Raw genomic sequence first — 20,274 nt, forward strand, 5'->3', positions numbered from 1 at the left:
TTCAGAAGTCTGTAAAAACAGAAATGGACGAGAAAATACTTGATCACCTTAAGAGAAGGAATTGACCGTTTTGTCCTCTTCCATTATTCTGAGATGAATCCTTATTAAATCTGAATGCTGTATGCATCATATGACCCAGAAACCCATTGAACATGAAACACAACAAACGTTGATATAACTTTGGAAGACCACCTCTTCTTATTCATGCACTTGGGTTCATTTCATATTTAACTTATTCTTTTGAAAGATATATTCATGTTTTCAAATTATATTTGTTTCATATCTGGTAAGTTTCTTCTTTTGGTAAAAAGTTTAGTAAAAAAAAAAAATTTCATTCTACAAATTTGGCATAAGAAGTCTCTATTCATATTATACTTGCTTTCTAGTTAACTTAAATAAAAATAACTATAAATATGCATATTAAACTTGGTCACCATTGCTTGGATCCATAAGAGAATAATAATAATCTGAATTCATTTCATTTGAAACGTCTGTATTCAGACTGGACCATTTATGACTTCCTCTGGTTCCAGGGACTTTCTGAATGAATTTGATCTCAGATCCTTAAAGTTTTCCAGCCGCTACGCCCATGTGGTTCATTTTGGGACACAAGTGTCAGTCTGCTGGGGGTCTCCCTTCCCCAACCCCTCTGCTGGCTTCACCAAGCCATCCTGGTCACCGGGAATGACCTTCGGCTGGACCTGCCAATCACAAAGAGCCATGGCAGCCAGAGGTCTCAGAGAAGAGGGAGCCTATTGATTTTCCAGTTAGAGCATAAGTAGTGTGTGCTGTAGGACTAACGGACGGGCCGAGCAGGTATGTCATTATCAATGAGCCCAGGGAAACGGATTCCCTGACTCTCACTCATCCATATCGGTCTCTTTACGTTCCCTGCCAACCCCCGTCCGACTCTCCTCCATCCCATTCTTAGACTATTGGTCAACGCTGATGGAGCTCTTCCCAAGATGGTCAATAAATCGCTCAGCCAGAGTACAGCTCCAACTAGTTGAGTGATGGTTTGGGATGACCTTCCTTTCTGTTTCCGCTGCCCTCGTTTTCCTCCCTCTGATATCCAGTTGCAGTAATTACAGCACCTGGTAGATGTGAAACATTTCCTTAGATGTCCAGCGTTGTGGATTTTCTTCTTCTCCTGTTATATTGCAAGATGAGAACATATTCAGCTTTGAAGATTCTCAAAGTAGTTCTTTTTTTTCTCCCCAAGTAGAGCATTTCTGCTTTATGCACAGTTTCTAAAGTCCCTCATCTGATTTAGGTTAATTGTTCAACATAGAGCCACTTCACTTTCACTGACGATTAAAGTCAGCTAATGTTACATCAATCAATCAAGTTTATTTGATTGATTTCAGCAACATGACAAAGTTCTTTACATGGGGAAAGCACAAACATCAACACATCATACAGCCAACAGTTGTGAAAACCAATAACAGACGTATATAACATTTTGTAGAGAGATATTATTACAATCAACACCAAATATGTTGGTCATTGTTCCATTTATTATGGTTCTAAAGCCATAACTCTTATCATGTGGGTTCTTGAGTCTTGATTTAAAGGAAGTCAGTGTTTTAGATGTTTCACATCAGTGAAGTTGGAGGATGAGGCTCAGAAAACCGTTGGCTCCTTTGGTTCGACGTACAGATCCACCAGCTCCAGATTTATGTCCAGAGCAAAGGAGAGGAAAAGTTGGACTACACACTTACTAAAACAGTCATTTGTGTGTGTGTGTATCCCCTCGAGAATGTACCATAGACTCATCTTACATCTGAGATTTCCAAAAGACCATCACCATTTCCAGGTCCAGCAGACAGTTAAAGAATTGAGAGGATTAAACCTTGTGATTTTACAGCATCACGTCAACCCTTCCTGTTCTCTACTGGAGAACATTTTGTGTTAAAGTAGCAGCCTTAAGCCTGGTTCACACATAGCCTGATATCTGGAAAACCAAATGGATAATGTGATTTGGCATTTCGTCCACAAGTAAACTCTGTTTAATATCAACTGAAAATGACTGATTAAAAACTCCAGCCAAAATGAGGATTTGCACTTTCTCCTTTTTTTCGTTCGCCATGAGGAGTATGGAGTGACGTAATTTGCCGACAGCTGACATAAACTGCTTGTGCGTGGGGAAAAATATAAATTTCACATCAGTTTGAAACACTAATAAATAGATTTCAGTATGTTTTAGTTAGTTTTACAAACACACAACATAGTTCCAGTACCGTTTTTATTTCAGTTAATGGAAATGTTTTCTCAGTTCCACTTTCCGTTCGTTTTAAGCCAACTACGATAACCTTGGTGGTAACCAGTGTGAGGTCAGAGGTCACAGAGAGAGGACTCACCCTGCTGGTAATCACAGGAAACCACTGGACTCCCTCGTCTCACCGTCTAATGATGACTAATGTCTCTCTTCTCGTCTTCTCCACAACAAACTCCAGTCTCTCCCTTGCTGCCTGTTTTTGACCTGACTTTGGACCTCCAAAGCCACCACCAGTACCTGCCTCTCACTTAACCAAGCATATCAGGACAAAGAGCCCCCCCCTCCACCCCTCCTCAGCTCCCACCACCCTGCACCTGAGCCTTACCCCTCCATCATGTTCTGTCTCTGGGGTTGACTGGACCGGCCTCCCCTCCCCTTTCCTTTGATTGATCCCTCCCCTCTCCATCATTTATCCCCTTCGTCTGCCCCCGACACGCGTGTCAAAGGCAACACACCAGCCTGATGGATAAGCCTGTTTATAGATGCCAGTCTGGCCTGGTAGGCCACTGATATTACAATCAGCACCTGTGTACCTGCTGTTCTGGCAGCCTCCGTTATTCAGCCGAGGTCAGCAGACGATTGAAAGATCGATGTCCGGGCGCTGCTCATCCAACATTGGAATTGTAAATGGGCCGTTGTTTTTTGCCGGCGAGTTCTCCGCTGCATCCTAGATGAGGCGGCGAGTATCCGCGGTGTTGAACGTCTTCTCGTGAACACGAGCAGAACGACGGCGACACGCTGGTTAATTATGAATGAGTCTTTGAGCGATTTTAACAAACCGCCGGTTTTCCCCGAGTAGAGATGTGCACTGGCTACATGTATTTTCTGTGCTAGAGAACAGAACAGTTACTGCGGTGAATTCTTGCGACTGCACTGCCATTAAGGTTAATGGCCCGTTCAGTCTGGTTTAACCGGCACCACCACAGGGAAACGCAGCAGATTGCTCATCCACGACTTATTTCTCCAACAGCATAACACAGATTTTTTTTCTCCTCTTCTGAAAGCCATGTAAATGTTCCGCAATTCTCACACAAACACAATCTTTCTATGATGAATTACTCTTTAAAGTGGCCATCTAGGCTGCTAACCTAACAGCTCCATAAATAAAACGTAGAGCATAACTTTCATTCGCTCTGCGGATTTTATCTCTCCAATTTGCTTAATGGCTCGTTTGAAATTTGTTCCACAAGAGCGGTAATAAGTTTGTTCCCTCTATCTAGTAAAGCAATTGTATGGATGTCAGGCTGGATTGGTTCACAAGTTTTGGTTAGCTTGACCTTTTTTTGACTTTTCACTTTTTCACTACTCCAGAAGGGCCAAATAGTAGCTATAGATAAGCCACTGGTTGCAGTTTTTAAATATCAGTTATTTTCCATACGTTAAATTACAGCTGAAGGAACCAGTCTGTGTGGATTCTGGAACAGTGTCTGATAACTCTCATAATTCAACATTCTGCATAAAATTGATCAGTTGTTGTAATGCAGAAGTGTCGTCAGGAGTTAAAATTTCAACTGCATCTTGATCACTTAATTAAATAAATCCTCCATCTTCCACGATAATCCAGTCATCTGTTTCATTTTTTAATTCTCGTACCGACTTTATTCTCGTGTTATTTCAACTTTATTTTCTTGACGTTTATTGTATTTCCTTTATTATTCTTGCTTTCTCGATGTTTGCCGAATACTCCATCTCATCTTTCTCAGTATTGCTACGTTTGGCAAATATGAATATTTTTTTTGATTCTCACTGACCTAACCAAGAGGAGTTTGGGCTCATTCAACTTCAGACAGTGAGAAAAATGGTGGATGTCTTTTTATTTGATGATTGTAAACTTCTGGATTCAACCAGATCAACTTCGACTAAAATATATTGAGTTCCTTTCCATTTCCGAGGTTGCTCTATCATCTCTCTCACCCAATCCTATTATTTTTTTCATCCTCTTCTTACTCTGTTGCTTCAGCCCGGAGTTCCTCAAGAAGGCTGTGCTCTTCACCCCACACCCACTTAATCTGGTGACAATAGGGGGATTAAAGAAGAATTTACTTCACCAAAGCCCCACACCAACCTCAAAAAGCCTATCCATCACTAAATGGTGAAATGTAAGAGTGAGGGAAAGCGGGGAGAATGTGATAGGAACCCGCCAGCAATCTTAACCTGTTTGGTGTTTGCTATGGTAGCTTATAAGACTGAAGAGGACCAATGGCGGCGAGTCTTGGACTGTGTCAATGCCACAGTGGAAACTCTTGGATGTCTCTTTGATTGTCTGAATACGAGTGAAAAGCACATTCACGACTTTCCCCTTTCTGTCATGTGCCGATTTATTTGGAAAATTTAAGAAATATATATTTTTTTGTGCTCTTTTTGTATTCTTATATGCCCAATCATGTCATGAAAAGCGTAGAGATAAGCAGTGGATATGTTTTTCTTGTATTGTAAACACAAATCAAAACCCTTGTAAAATTGTAAGTTCTCTACACTTTTATTGAAGGTGTTATCAGCTTCATACCAATAAAATATGGAGTTGTGCATCTTCACTGCTTTCTGACCCAACTCTTTAAATGCAACCTGTTTTTTTTTTTTTTTTTTTTTTTAAAGCTGATTTAAACGTTAAAAAGAAACTAAAACGGGGTCCTCTTCTCTCATCATCTCTATTGATTATTGTCATAATTGATCAAAATTACATTTTGGGTCACAGGTTTAAAATTCATGGGACATTTTTTGCTCTCATCACTTTCGTTTGTAATATTTCAGGGTTTTACTCCTACGATTGAATGTTTAATACATCAGTGCACTGAACTCTACTTTTCTACCAATTAACCCCAGAATCACTGCAGCGTTTCCCTGAATCCACACAAGACCTTTTTTTTTGTCCTCACATCAAAAAGGGATAAGCTGCCCCAAATAGGAAGGGGTGGGGGGTGGAAAGGCTAACCTGTTAGCAAACAGTGAAAAGAGTCAGAAAAAGGGTTTAATCCTTATTAGGCTAAATTCAGCCTAAGTGGCCTTAAAGAAAAAAAAAAGGTCCTTTCAAAGGCGACATTCTTTCAGAGAGTGTAAACTCTTGCTGGGTGACGTTTCAAGCTTAATACTGGAAGCCTTTGGGCCTCATAACATTCACTTGTTGCAAGCTGAGGGTGTTTATTTTACTTTACTTCACTCACACTTGAGCGCAGCTACTTAGTCGGGTTTATTTACTTCTTTGTAGTTTGACCTTGTAGTTTGTTTTACTTCTCTCAAGGCGTCGTTGCTTGACGCGTGCAATGATTTATTTGTCGACTTTTTCTACCGCGTGGCACTCCCAATTGTTATCCGAGTTACAGGAGAAGCCTGACATATTTACTTTCAGAAGTGGAGCATTACAGCCTAAACTTATATTTCAGATGAAAAGGGGAAAAGAGGGGGGAAAGGGAGTGAGAGGAAAGGAGATGGGAACAGAGGAGAGAAAGAAGGATGAGAGTACGAGGCAACACCCCATCTGCTTCTACACCTGCAGAAAGGCAGAAAAAAAACCACAGCAAAAAGTATATGGTCAACTTCCTAAAATAATGATCTATTATTTTAGGAAGGTGACAATATGTGAATATAACAATCACTGAAAAGTACACCGCACTAATTAATAAAGGACGCAACAAAGTGTGCATCTGTAAACACCTGAATCCACACACTGTGTGAGCACACTTGTGTATAAAACAGTTCTCCACAAGAATGCTCAGTAGTGGCTGTGAGAAGCTAGACATCTGCCCCAGAACCCCAGGCAGGGACAAACCCTCAACCCACCTGACATTGTGACTGGGGCCATCAGTCTCCACTCCTAGCATAGTGATTGAAATGCTTGGATTGGACACAATCTGCACTTCAAAAGTAACATAAAAAGGCAGACTGCAGTTTGCAGATACACACAGGAACAAAGATCTTTACTTTTGCAGAGACGTCCTCTGGTCTGATGAAACTACAGTGGAACTGTTTAGATATAATGACCATTTTTACATTTGAAGGAAGAATGTGGGCGATTGTACCATGGGAGTGGCAGCATCATGCTGTGGTGCAGTTTTGCTACAGGAGGAACTGGTGCACTTCACAAAACGGATGGCATCAAAGAACATTATGTAGAAATACTGAAGCAACATCTAAAAACATCAGCAAGGAAGTAAGATCTTGGGCTTATTGGTCTTCCAAATGGACAGTAAGCCAAAGATTGCACAAAGTGGCTTCAGGACAATAAAGCTGACGTTTTTGCTGTGTCCATCACAAACCCTGATACCAGACTTATGGAGGAGTTGTAGGAAGATCTGAAAAGGTGTGCGAGTGTGAGGCGGCCAACAAAATGGACTCGGTTCTACGAGTTCTGTCAGGAGGAATGGACCCAAACTCCAACAAACTACTGAGAGAAGCTTGAGGAAGGAAACCCAAAAGGTTTGACCCAAATCACACTGATTAAAAGACAGATTTCCCTTTTACTGACCAAATGTATGTAAACATCTGAATTTGAGGGAAAAAATTCCAAAAAATGTTGTTGGCAAGTTTTCTGGCATTTAGCAAATAGAGATAATTTAGCTAATTTTAACTAAAATAAGACAAGAACAGTTTTGTCTAATGTAACTAAATATGCAACTAAATATCAAGTTTCACATGCTTGTATGTATGTCTATACTTTTTGTATGTCTAACTTTGCTAGCTAGCTCTGGATAGGTTTTTCTCATTTTCATGGAGAAGATGACCAAACACATCATGTTTTTTTTTTCTATAGATTTCAGCTCAGACAGCGAAGCCTGACAATGAGTCTGGAAGCAGACAGTCATGTGCTTCCCTTTTCCAGCGATAGGCTTTGTGCTCTTTAGTATTGTTTTTCCGTTTGTCTAATTCCCGCATCAAACGGCCTTCCTCTTTGTATCTGTAACAAGCTTTGACTAAAACATGCGCCGCCAATTTTCCCAAGTCTTTAAAATCAAAATGTGTCATTGAACCTCTCCACCTCTTTGTTCATCTTTCTTCTCCCTGTTTTTTTTTCTTTTCTAACTATCGCTCAATCTCAAAAGCAAAATCTGTCTTAATTGGCTCCAGAGGGCTTGAGGAGACTTTGTCAGTGGTGATGAGAGTCCTGATTGGTCCAGAGGCTCAGGCACCCAGCAGACCCTTGTTAGTGTGCGGGGTCCTTTTGCCTGCTCATTAGTCCGATGAACTCGTTTACTGACGGGGGGTGACAGGGCCTGTTTGCCAGTGTAGAACAGAGGAAGTTGGGGGATATAATGGGGAGAGGAAGATGAGCACAGAAGAGATGAGAGTCGCAGTTTAGTGCCGTTAAATCTGAGCCTTCTCCCCCATGTACTTGTAAAGTGTTATTGTTGCGGATCCATTACTCTGTGATCAGTCTAGCGAGAAACGACATGAATGTGGCAATCTATACCAGGTATATACAACCGCCTGCATTAGTTTATGCATATTTGATTTGAATCTCCCTTCTAAATGTATTGTGTTTCATCCTATGTACAGGTGCCTTATAGTACATTTAAACTAGCTTGCTTTTGTGGAAGCCTCTAGCTCGTCTGCATTGCTGAGTTTGGCGTCTTCTCCCATCTCCCTCTTTGCAACACTCTGCTAATTTTCTGAGGTTTTGCTGAGATGACTTCCTCTAGAATCATGAATGCAGTCTTTGGATCTTAAAGGGCCAGTATTATGTCAAATTTCCAACTTCACATTTTGTTATAAAGTTATTTCCGCATCAAAACATACTTGGAGTGTTGCCTTGATTCTTTCATGCATGTTTGAAAAATCCTTTAATCTCCCGCAGCAACCATTCAGATGTGCAAAACGACTCCACTCAGCTCCTTCAGACTAGCCAGCACCAATTAGCAAACACCTGGTGGAACTGCGCATCAGCTGAGCTCATTATAGGAGCTACTTCTCTCTGAAACGCTGGTAAAAATGTTGCTAAAGGTTTAACAGAGAAGCCATGTTGAAATGACTTCTTGAAGTTGGAGTTTCAGAAAGAGGAGTTTAAAGAGACAGAGGCCCAATTTCAAGGTGTTAAATTACGAAGTCAATTCTTTTGATATATACAGCATTTTAATAACAACTGAAGTTAACAGTTACTTAATTGTGCTACAAAATGGAACTTTATGCCTAAAAAATACATAAAACATCAGCTTTAAGCCAGAAACACAAAATTTAACAAACGTTAATATCATTAAAGAATCCATAAAATAAGTTTCCTTCTATGACCTGTAGAGAGAACTTTTTTAATCGTTTAATGTATAAACATCCAGCTTTAGATCTGAAATGTGAATGGAAGGGGAGACTGTACGACTCGTGTGTTTTTGTGCATCAGTGTTCTGTTCACCGATAGGCTCAAGTTTTTTTCATGAATTCTATCAAGTTCTTCTCATTTTGCTTGTCTCGCGTCTGTTCTGATGTTGATGGATCACCTCTCTTCCTCCCGCTCATTAATTTCATCACCTTATCTCCCACACCACTTCATTTGACCAAAAGGTAATAATAAATCCCTCATCCATTATCCTTTAACCGAGGCAGCCATGCGGAAATACTTAATAACAGGCAACAAATTGAACTTCAGTACCTTCTTTTTTCTTCCGAGGACGCACAGCACATTAAACACAGCCTACAAATATGCATACGCCATTCATCAAACTCCGTTTATGAGGAATTTTCCAGCACTTCTTCTCCCTTCTTTTTTTTTTTTTTTCATAGTTTGTCAAATAAGCATCACTGGTATCTGGCACAAGCTTCTCTCTTCTCTCTGACCAAATATTCTTATCAGCCTAAAACCATGCACACACTCTGGGCTTCACAGCAGCGACGGCAGATGAGAGGCTCATTTATCTTGCACCGTGTTCCTGATAGTCTCTCCGTCGGTCGCTGTGGTCTGCGATTCGGTTTCAAATAAATTGAATTTGTGTTGCCGTGACTTTCCACCGTTTCTAAAGAAGCCTGGTTCAGAAATTAAGAGCTTTTGTTTTGTTTCTGAAAAGGAAGGAGAGATTGAGAGGCACAGTCCCCGAGATTCAGTGGTGACAGTTTTTTTAGTGTGTGTGTGTGTGTGTGTGTGTGTGTGTGTGGTTCCACATGGCAGCCACAGTCACCCGGCCCCTCTTCATACGTCCTTCTTCATTTCTGCGGTCTTTTGGTCGTCTGACAGAGACAAACGATGGTGCTTCAGAAATGAGCAGCGGCCTGCCGCACAAACAGGTTGAGAGGCGGAGGGAGAGCCCCGCAGCCGCGGCTCCATCCTTTGTTTCCTGCTTGGCTGTGTTCTCTGGCGTGGCGCTTTAAATTGATCTTGTGGATGTGCGAGAGCTGAATCCATGGATACTGTTCCACTCGAGATAAAACATCAATACGCTCTTGTTTCAAGCTGCTGGGCAGTTTAACATTTTATGTCTTGAACTTTTTGTACTTCTTTTGTCTACTTCATCCAGAGATAGATATACAGAAAATAGAATAAACTATTAATTCACGAGGGGCAATTGCTTTGTTGTTGACAAGCTGGTCTCATATAAAGTGTTAAATATTAATGAATACAAATATTACCATGTGGGATGTAAATATAAAATAAATAAAATATAACATGAATATATATGTAAATAATAGTAATATGTAATATTAAATATATTTAAATAATTAATACGTCAAGTGTGACTTTAAAGAAATTTGACTTTGTAATTTAACACCTTGAAATTGGGCCCCTGTCTCTTTAAGAACCTATTTCTCTTCAGAAAGTCATCACAACATGCCTCCTCTATTAACCCTTTAACAACGTTTTTATCGGCATTTCACTGAGAAGTAGCTCCCATAATGAAGTGTTTGCTAATTGGTGCTGGCTAGTCTGAAGGAGCTGACCAGGGGAGGGTTGCTCTGTGAAGCGGAAGCTTTGAACCTGCAGATGGAGGAGCTGTGCCTCGAAGGCGGAGCTAGTTCCACCCAGGTGTTTTGTACAGCTTAATGGTTGCTGTGGGAGATGAAGGGATTTCTCAGTCATGCATGAAATAATCCAGGCAACACTCCAGCCATGTTTATGAGGAGGGGATAACATAACATGATGCAAAGCTCAAAGTGGATTTTACGTCACACTACTGCCCCTTTAATGTCACACGGTGAAAACAAAAGTTATTTTACATCATTTCTGGTTTCCACTGTTCACATCTTTTTTTAAAGCTCATTCAGATGTATGTAAATGCAAATGTGATGTTGCAGCATTGCTGTTTCTTTGATTTCACCGGGCTCATGTCCCGCGCTGCGTCGTCCCAGAGGAAGGTGGAGTAGCCATAACTCCAACGCAGGCAATCACCTCCACATCACCGTAATTTGTCCAGACGTGGTCGGAGCAGCGAAAGCATTATGGGTCGGATAGTTTGTCAGCGCTTGTTGTCGCCCTCCGTGCTTTTTCATCTGCAATGGAAAGGGACAATGATCTGAGGAACATAGTGCTATTTGCAGCGCTGCGGTAGATTCATGGTCCTGGAGAAAAATATGACATCTGGCAGCCTCCACTCCTGTCATATCTCCGCAAGGAATCGGGGGACGGGAGCTTCATCAGTTCCATGTTGGCCGTCTTCCTGACACCCAGAGTGAGATCTTAGTGAATTCTAGGAATGGATAAGTCAGCTGCTCTGGTGGAGGTGAAAGGTCATACTCCATTCACTCAGTATAGACTGACATTTTATTTTCAGAAAAACAAATGGAGAGAGAGGTTAAAAAAAAGATCCAATTAGATCTAAGAATCTGTGTTCAGACCTACAGTGATACAGCACAAAGGGGCAACATTTGCTGCCTGTTATGTTACATGTATGTTTATTATAAATGATTCATTGTGTGATTGAACAGTAATGCTGCTAAAACTGACTTCCTTGCTCTCTGCAGCATTTTTCTCCTATTTCATAAATACGACCCACATTCTTTTGCTCGCTCTTGTTCACATCTGTGCTAATATGTCTGGATATTTATTCCTCTTATGAGGGTCATGTTTTATTCCGAACAAAATGTCCTTGTCCGCATTTCAAAAGCTGAACAAAATAGATGATCTCTATTCCTCCTAGTACCTCTAAAAGTAATGATGTGTTTATAACCTGTTTGCTCTTCTGGGCAAAACATTGTTTTATACTTTTTTGTTGTTTTTCAACATAAATATTTCACTTTTCATTACTTTTATTGCTACAAAAGACTGCAAAAAGCCTTTTTTTTTCACAAAATTGACCATCTTAGAATTTTTATATTTTTTTAATCAGACTTTGTAATGTAACTTGAGAATTTTGACTTTTTTTCACAGAATTCCTAATTTAAACTCAGATTATTTACGTCAATCTCTGAATTCTGTCTTATGATCTCAGAATTTTGATATTTTTGTAAAGAGAATTCCTAATTTCATTTCAGAATTTTGACTTCAATCTCAGAATTCTGACTTATGATCTCGGAATTAAATTTTTTTTTTTCGCCCCTAGAATTCTGACTTACAATTTCAGGAAAAAAAGAGTCAGAATTCTAAGACTAAAGTCAGAATTCTTTTTTTTTTTCAGTAAGTCTGATAAAGTACAGTCTTACTTACTTACTGTACTATGGGGTACAGTCTTGCTGTACTTTATCATATTTTGGTGCTACAGAACTCTTTTCCTGGCCAGTCCTGCTCTTACTGGTCCCGGCATATGAAGACGGGTCGCCCATGGCAGCAGCACCATCTCGCTCCTCCGCGCTACTAATCCGTATTTAATTGAGCTCCAGAGACTCTGAAGCCAGCCTGTGATGCAGGCGGCTCTTGCTCCTCTGAGAGACGCTGTCCTCGGTTAAAGGGTCTCAGCTGGTCCCGTCTGCTGTCCCCTCGGCTTAATGAGCTCTTTAACTCAGCTCTGGGTCCTGGTTGGCAGCTCGGATTTAAATATTTCTGAATAATAACCTTCGTCTAAACCTTTCTCCGACTGCCCCGGTGGTCCCCTTCTTAGCTTCCGAGCACATCCCTGCATGCAGCCTCATCAGGGGACATGTTTCCACGTGAAACAAAAAGCCTGGCTAACAAACCATTGCTAAGTAGGTTAGCAGCAAACCTAAATGCTGCATTATCTGGAGCAGGGCGGAGCTGAAGCTTTGGGTCTGTCAGGTTCGGCGACACGCGTCGGAACAAGTCCGTCTGACAGCACCGCAGGCCCCAACCCAGCGAACGCATCCAAACGTTTGGAGCGCAGGAACAGGATGATGTCTGACCTCTGAGGCAGATTCCACTATGGAGACCCACAAAAACAGTCACACTGCAAAAACAAAAAAATCTAACTACAGATTTTTAGATCCAGCTTCTAGATCTACTAAATACATATTTAGTATTTCTTACTAAATATGAAATACAGTAACTTACAAGTGATTTTTCAGGAAGAAATGGGAGCTTGTTTTAAGTTGATTCCTTATTATTGATGAAAACGTTTTTGTTCTTGATAGATTATTTCACTTGTAAGACATTTTTCTCATGTTATAAGTGAAGTAATCTGCCTATTCCAATACTTTTTCATCAATATTAAGGAATTATTGATATTTGCACTAGAAACTAGACAAAAATGACTTTGGAAGGTTTAGTTTTTGCAGTGCAGATGTTCACCACACTGCATAGTCTTACAAAGTATTTTGGTCTAGCTGATAATGCAAATATCTTGGTACACTTGAAATAAGACTGGATAAATTAGCTTGTTTTAAGTAAATAATTTCTTAATTTTTATGAAAAAGTTTGAGCTCCACTGTCAGATTATTTCACTTATAACAAGACATGTTTCCCTTATCCTAAGTAAAATCTGCCTATTCCAGAACTTTTTCATCAATATTGAAGTATTGACTCTAAAGCTCGGACATCTTGCTGAAAAGTTTTCAATTGTGCTAAGATATTTCTACTGGAAACTAGAACAAAAACTTCATAAGATTGAGTGTTTTTGCAATGCAGACATTCACTATAAAACCTTTGAACTTTGTCACTCCGATCACAACAGAACTGAATTTAACACTTTCTCGACATCGGTCATGCTGCGCCGGTTGCCATGCCGTCTCTGTTATGACCTAAATGACAAACCGAGTGTTGGGTCTCATTTATGGAAACAATGAATGAACCTCTTGGTTCAAACGCAGCGACCTGACCAGCCTTTTTCCTCCTTTTTCTTCTGTTTTCCCAGATATTGTCCTACACTGAAGGTCTTCATGGAAAATGGCTGTTCACAGAGATCCGGGCTGTGTTTTCCAGACGCTACCTTCTTCAGAACACAGCTCTGGAAGTGTTCATGGCAAACAGAAGTACGACTGAACGGAACATTCACCACAATTTTAAATCAGTACACTGTACATTTAACGGCACAATGAGCTGTTAATGTTTTTAAGTTGATTGATAATTTGCTGATTTATTGTGTTCTTTGCATTCTTATATTTCTGTGCAGCGGCCGTCATGTTCAACTTCCCAGATGCAGCCACGGTAAAGAAGGTGGTCCACAGCCTTCCTCGCGTCGGATTGGGCACAAACTTCGGTCTTCCTCAGACCAGGTTGGACCTTCTCTGCAGCTTTGTGCTTTGAAATTTAAATCATACGAATCTTCATCCAGACACATTTTTCTTCTTGCACACAGATCCTCGTTGGATACAAACTGTAGCAAAACACTTTTGGTCAAGTTAAGAAGCAAAACGAAAACATCAGCACTCATTCTCAGTGTTCGTATCATAGCTGTAGTCAATGTTGCTACTTTAACCAGATAAGTCTGGAGGCAAATTTAGGAATTTTCCAGATCTGGATAAGTGGTTATTTTTCCAGGCTGCATTAGCCATTCATCCAGCTACCCACTTAGAATCTCAGCTTCTGCATGTAAACCTGCAGGAGGGAAGCTGTATAAGACTTTGAAGCAATACAGGCCTTTTTAAAATGCAAATATCTTAATACACTTGAAATAAGACAACTTTTTTGAGCTTTACATCGTATAATGATGCCATTTTCTCACAAAAAGCATATCACGAGTGTTGATTTGATTATTTCACACATTTGAAAAATTCTTTAATCTCCCTTGGCAACCATTCAGATGTGCAAAATACCTGGGTGGATCTAGCTCCGCCTTTCCAGTCAAAGCTCCTCCTCTGAGCTGCAGTTTCCAAGCTTCCTCCCCCGTGACTTCCACACTCGGCTCCTTCAGACTAGCCAGCGGCAATTAGTAAACATCTGGTACAATTAGACATCTGCTGAGCTCATTATGCGAGCTTCTTGTCATGGAAACACTGGTAAAAACATTGTTAAAGGTTTAATAGATGAGCCATGTTGTTTGCAAAGTCAAAAACCTAATTTCAGGATGGAATGTAATAATTTAAGAATAAAATCTTGTTTCGTTGTTGAAATGTAAGCCTTTTTTAAAATGACATTTATAGTGAGAATTGTCTATCAGAAAATGATCCCATAACAAGCTAGCTGGTACAGAAGGAGTGTGTGTTTGTGTGTGTAACAAGCACAAGATTAAGTTATGAGATTTGACTTGTTTCTGTCAGTCATTAATCACAGTAGCTTATATGCTGCGTAGCGTCAGCCGCTGCAGAGCCTGGCCGCAACGGAGCACATTGTCTGTCTCACTGTGCCACAGCATTCATTAATGTTGGAAGTTCATTCTGTTTGTCTTTGAAACACTGCTGGTGTCATGTTCAGTTAGTTTTTTCTTCTCCACACAAATACTTTTCAAGATTAATCTTTAGATCAAAAGTAGAAATATATTTCAAAAATTCTCATGACATTCTGATTGGTTCACCAGTGTTTGTACTTTAATTGTGAATGGAAAGGGTAAAATTTAGTGTATTTAAATTTAGAACATTTTCTTTCCTCAGAGGTTTAATGACTATAATCACACACTCTGACATTGATTAATTCCATCATTTTCTTTTGTTTTAATTGGATTTGGGTTGTTCATTTTCCCCCCCCGCAGCATCTATCATGCTGCGGGCCATGCGTGTGTACATTCAACCTACATGTACAGTTCATTTGTCTTCTTAATTAGCACGACTGTAAATGTGTAGGGTTTTTTCTTTTGTTGTGCTTCATTCTAATTGTTGTTTCTACTCCAACCTTTTCATTTAAGTCCTGATTTTCCTTCCAGGCGTATTTCTCTGGCCACGCCCAAGCAGCTCTTCAAGACGTCCAACATGATGCAGCGCTGGCAACGCCGCGAGATATCCAACTTCGAGTACCTGATGTTTCTCAACACCATCGCTGGTGAGCACACACTCCTATGTTGTGTGCTCACAGACTGAACACGTAAACTCTGTTTCAGCCATGATTTGATGGTCCATGCTTCCTTCTTCCTTTACGTATGCAGGTCGCACCTATAACGACCTGAACCAGTACCCGGTCTTCCCCTGGATCATCACCAACTATGACTCACCAGAACTGGACCTGACTCTGCCTAGCAACTACAGAGACCTGTCTAAGGTAACGCGCCTCAGGCTTGTCCTTTCATCGAGCTGCCTTAAAACTCTGTGTTTAAATTTCGTAAAGTATGTTATGTTCATCTTTTTGCTGTCATCCGTCCATTGTCCTCTCCAGTATACTGCAAAGTTAAATTCTTTCTTTTTGTAGTTTCAGCTGTTTACTTTGAGTTCCTCTGGAATCATGCATGCAGTCTTTGGATCTTAAAGGGCCAGTATTATGTCAGATTTTTAGCTTTACATTTCCCTCATCAAAAACATACCTGGAGTGTTGCCTCGATTTTTTTCATGCATGTTTGAGAAATCCTTTAATCTCCCGTGGCAACCATTCAGATGTGCAAAATGACTCCACTCAGCTCCTTCAGACTAGTCAGCAGCAATTGGCAAACACATGGTGGTACTACACATCTGTTGAGTTCATTATAGGAGCTACTTCTCAGTGTAATGCTTGTAAAAACATTGTTAAAGGGTTAACAGAGGAGCCACGTTGTGATGACTTCTTGAAGGCGAAGTTTCAGATAGAACAGGAGCTTCTTAAAGAGACAGAAGGCCAATTTTAAGGCATTGAATTACGAATTCAAGTTTCTTTTAATAACTGATGGTTACTTGACTGAACTAAAAAATGGCACTATGTGGCTGTAAAATACATAATAATGTCCGTTTAACAGAGTTCAGGATTGTTACTGATTTTGGAAAAGTGTGGAATTTAATATGGATGTTCTTCAGGTCTGGATAACCATTGAAAAGTATTAAATGTGCTCTCTTAATAACATATCAGGTCTGATATGGAAAATATCAAGGAAGCAAGCAGCAGAAGTCCAAATGAAAAAAATTGAGAAAGATTCAGAATGTTTGGAGAAGCATCTTATAGAACCCCCTGAAATGCTGGTGTTAATCTGCTCCACTTTTGGAAAAAGTGACACATCTACCTAGAAAAAAACATGAAAAAGAGAAAAATAATTATAAACCACATATTTAACTGTGTTGGTTGCTGCATTGCTGGTTATATCCTGTTAAAAGATTCTAGACTCTTAATGCTTTGAGTCTATTAAGCCAAACGTCGTCTTATTTATGCTTTGACCTTCCACAAAACACCAGGAAGTGAAGTATTACTCCCATGTAGCTTCAGGCAGACAGTAAATGTGTGTAAAAGCATCAGATCTGCCCAGAGATGCTGCCTGCCTCATAAACACTGACTCCTGTGGCTAAAATTGCTTAAATGATTCTCCTCCACATTCAGTGCGAATATTTACTTGCATGAACTAAATATTTTGCTTTTACACGCCTACATCCACAGACAGGCAGAAAGTCAGAAAATAAGATGCGACTTGCCAATTCCCCAGGTTGTGTTGATTGTAGGAGGACAGAGGATTAGATTTAGAGTATCAGGTCTGATATGGAATACTATTTGTACTTTTATTTTTTATTTTTTTTGCTATTTTAGGCTCAAGTGTACAACGGCATATTAAGGCCATAGTAGATAAATAAAAAAGGATAACATTTCCGACAAAAATAATAAAAAAACAACGTAAAAATTTTGTGGAAAAGTCTGACATTCACTTAAAAAAAAACTTGGAAATTTCTGAGTTTGAAAAGTTGAACATTTCCATTAAAAAACTCCAAAGAAATGTTTGAGATTAATCAGAGAAATTTTCTGAGTTTGTTCTAGAAAAGAGTTGAAAATGTCCAAAAGTTGAAGATCTTTGACTTCTGAGTTTTCTGAGACTCTTGAAAACCTGAAACTGTTTACATTCAAACCAGATGAAGATTTTCAATGCTTAGAATAAGACATGTCTGTGGAAAATTTCTGAGATTAATGTCAAATTTGGTGAGATATAAAAAAAATATCTCACCATAAAACTAAAATCTAAACTAAATAAAAATGACACCCTATTGTGAATCAGAGAAACACGCCAAGCCTTAAGCTGTTTGTACAGAGACCAGATGGAGAATTTCAATGCGTAGAAGAAGAGCACCTGTGGCGTCTGTGGGGCTCAGCACCGCCCCCTATCAGTGAGGCACGGTACTTTGATCCTCACACTGTGTATTTTCACTGCACATTTATAACCGAATGACTAAAAATTTCACACACATCATTAAATATGTTAGATTGTGGAATGTCAGCATATGTAGAACATGTAATTTTACACTGATAAAGGCGATATGAAGAGAAACCACAATACCTGCTTCATTCAGTAGGTGGGACACGGAGCCACCAGAGGTGACAGATGGTACTGAACTGCAATTCAACAGGCAATGCATAAATTCAGCGCTTTTGATTCTAAAAATGTTTATATCGCCAATAAAAAAAAAAAAAAATCAAATTAAAGAAAAGTCAAGTGGACAAACTGATTTTCTCTTAATTGCTGGCATCTGTTTTACTTTTCATGTAGCAGCTGTTAGGATTACAGGTGAGGCACTGCCTCCCCCCTTTATGCGTTTTTGTTGTAGTTGTTGCTTTTTTCAAATCTCTATTTGTAGGACTTCTTCTCTTTTTATGTGCTTTGTTGTTGCCCCCCGGGAGGCAAAAATATGGCATCAGGCGCACAAGCAGACATTTGCTCGATTGCCTGCTTTCTCCTGAGCTCATTCCGGCTTCCTGCTCCTCCGCTGCAGATTTTAGACAGCTCAGCCTCTGAAGTCGGTGAAGCTTCGCAGCCCGGGGGAGTTCGCTTAAAGGAGGAGAAACAGAGAGACGTTCGGTCCGAAAGAACACACACACTAAAAAAAAAAAAAACAGAGAGAGAGAGGAGGAGAGCATGTTACAGAAGAAGAACATCATCATTTGCAGCTCTGTCACTCCTTTCGTCTTCAGCAGCAGAGGAACGGAGGGAGCGGGGCCAGTCAGTTTTATTCATGTTGTGTGTGATATCAGTGTATGACTGCTGGACCATGTCAGACTGCCGTGTCTGGTAAACGGCAAACACAGCTAGCTGCGCTCTCTCATTCATCCCCCCGCCATGCGAGGGCTGCACCAACGATTCCTTGCAACTTTTCAGAGATGATTTTAGTTTTGTGTCTGTGTCTGTGCACCGTTCACTCCCACCGCGTTTGTTTTTCTCTGAAGCTTTGTTTCCGTTTTATTGTCATTCCTCCTCCCCCGCGTGTATTTGACCCTCCTCCTCCTGCAGCGTGTCACATCGGCAGTCGTCTCCTGAAGAAACAGGTCATCTGCGAATCCTCCAGTGACATTGAGAAGCCAAACTACCATGAGTGCGCGTGTGTGTGTGTGTGTGTGTGTGCCACACACTTGTCGTTGCCAGAGGCCACACAGAATTTATGTCCCTGGCTACCAGAGCTGTTTCGACCCCGGGGACTTTCTTATCATAAACTTTAGCCTCAACCCACCATCAAACACCAACCCCAGAGATAACGTCGTAGCCAGGGTAAACACTCACCGCCGCTTGTTGGCGCATTTCTTCACTGTACATCACAAACCTCCAAATCCAAATTTTTTTTATCTGATTCGGTTTTTTTTGTTAGGAATGCTACAAGCTGATATTTTTTTATGTATGGTTCTTCGCTAAAGTATTTATTCCCCTTAAGTGTTTTCCTATTTTTTTCACGTCGCAGTGAAACACTTTCATTGGTTCACAGACCGACACAAAGTCATGATTAATTGTGAAGTGAAATGAAAATAAAAATGTTTTACAAACGAAAATCTGTTATGGAATGACATATATTTGTATCTAGCCCATTTTACTTCTTTATGAAATATAGTGCAACCGTTGGCCTTCTGCAGAAGAGGATTGGCACCACTGAAAAAAAAAATCTGACTTTAAACTCAGAATTTTAATGTCAGAATTCTGAAAAATACTCATCCATGTGACAGTGTGCTCAATCCATACAGACCCTTCAAGTCAAGGATAATAAAAAAATGAATCTAATTTCAACAAAGGTAATAACTTTATAGATTCATGTTAGGTGCTTGATTCGCTGAAGAGAGGGCTGGGCAATACTATAACATTATTTTATCATTCAATACAGAAGTACATTACCATATAAAATAAGTCACTATTTTTGTTCATCTTTGATGTCCTCTTGTATTAAGTGTGACTTGAAAACATTAGGTTATTTTTCAATGATTTGAAAAATAACCTTCTAATGTGTAACATAATCAACTTTTGGAAAAAGTTGATTATGTTACACATACACATTCCTTTTAGTTATATTGTAAACTAAAACCGTCACGCATCACAGGCAAACAAAAGAAAAATTGACATTCTTTTGTTGTCAAATAAACAAAATGAGCATTGAAATAATTAATTCTCAAAATCTCTCCTTTGTGTAGCTTGTTTCAAATGTTCCCATTTTTGTAATTTAAGAATAAACATTGAACAAAGAAATCTAAAAAGATAAAACACCACAAAAACAATAGTTTATATTCTCAGGTCAAATTGAAGCAGCTACAGGTACAGGCTGTTCTCCTGACTCCATCTGAACCTGCACTCCACTACATAGTTTTTTGTCCGACATTAAACAGCCATAACACCTCCACACGACTGAAATGTTTGCTCCTTCTTGTCGACAATGTCATTCTCCAAGTCTTTTGGCTTTTTGTCCTTCAGGAC

General features: G+C 39.9%; 1 protein-coding gene across 3 annotated transcripts in view; it reads left to right on the forward strand.

The window, feature by feature from the left end:
- Positions 1–20,274, forward strand: part of lrba (LPS-responsive vesicle trafficking, beach and anchor containing) — a 229,719-nt gene that overhangs the window by 148,862 nt on the left and 60,583 nt on the right. For all 3 annotated transcript variants that reach the window (XM_088008919.1, XM_088008921.1, XM_088008927.1), the window contains exons 40-43: positions 13,432–13,549; positions 13,690–13,792; positions 15,376–15,491; positions 15,595–15,707. In XM_088008919.1, the coding sequence (XP_087865045.1) occupies positions 13,432–13,549; positions 13,690–13,792; positions 15,376–15,491; positions 15,595–15,707 (450 nt within the window). The remainder of the gene's footprint in view (positions 1–13,431; positions 13,550–13,689; positions 13,793–15,375; positions 15,492–15,594; positions 15,708–20,274) is intronic.

The sequence above is a fragment of the Poecilia mexicana genome, unplaced genomic scaffold (assembly GCF_051168715.1).
Source record: "Poecilia mexicana isolate PSO_F unplaced genomic scaffold, ASM5116871v1 scaffold_2, whole genome shotgun sequence".
Lineage (NCBI taxonomy): Eukaryota > Metazoa > Chordata > Actinopteri > Cyprinodontiformes > Poeciliidae > Poecilia > Poecilia mexicana.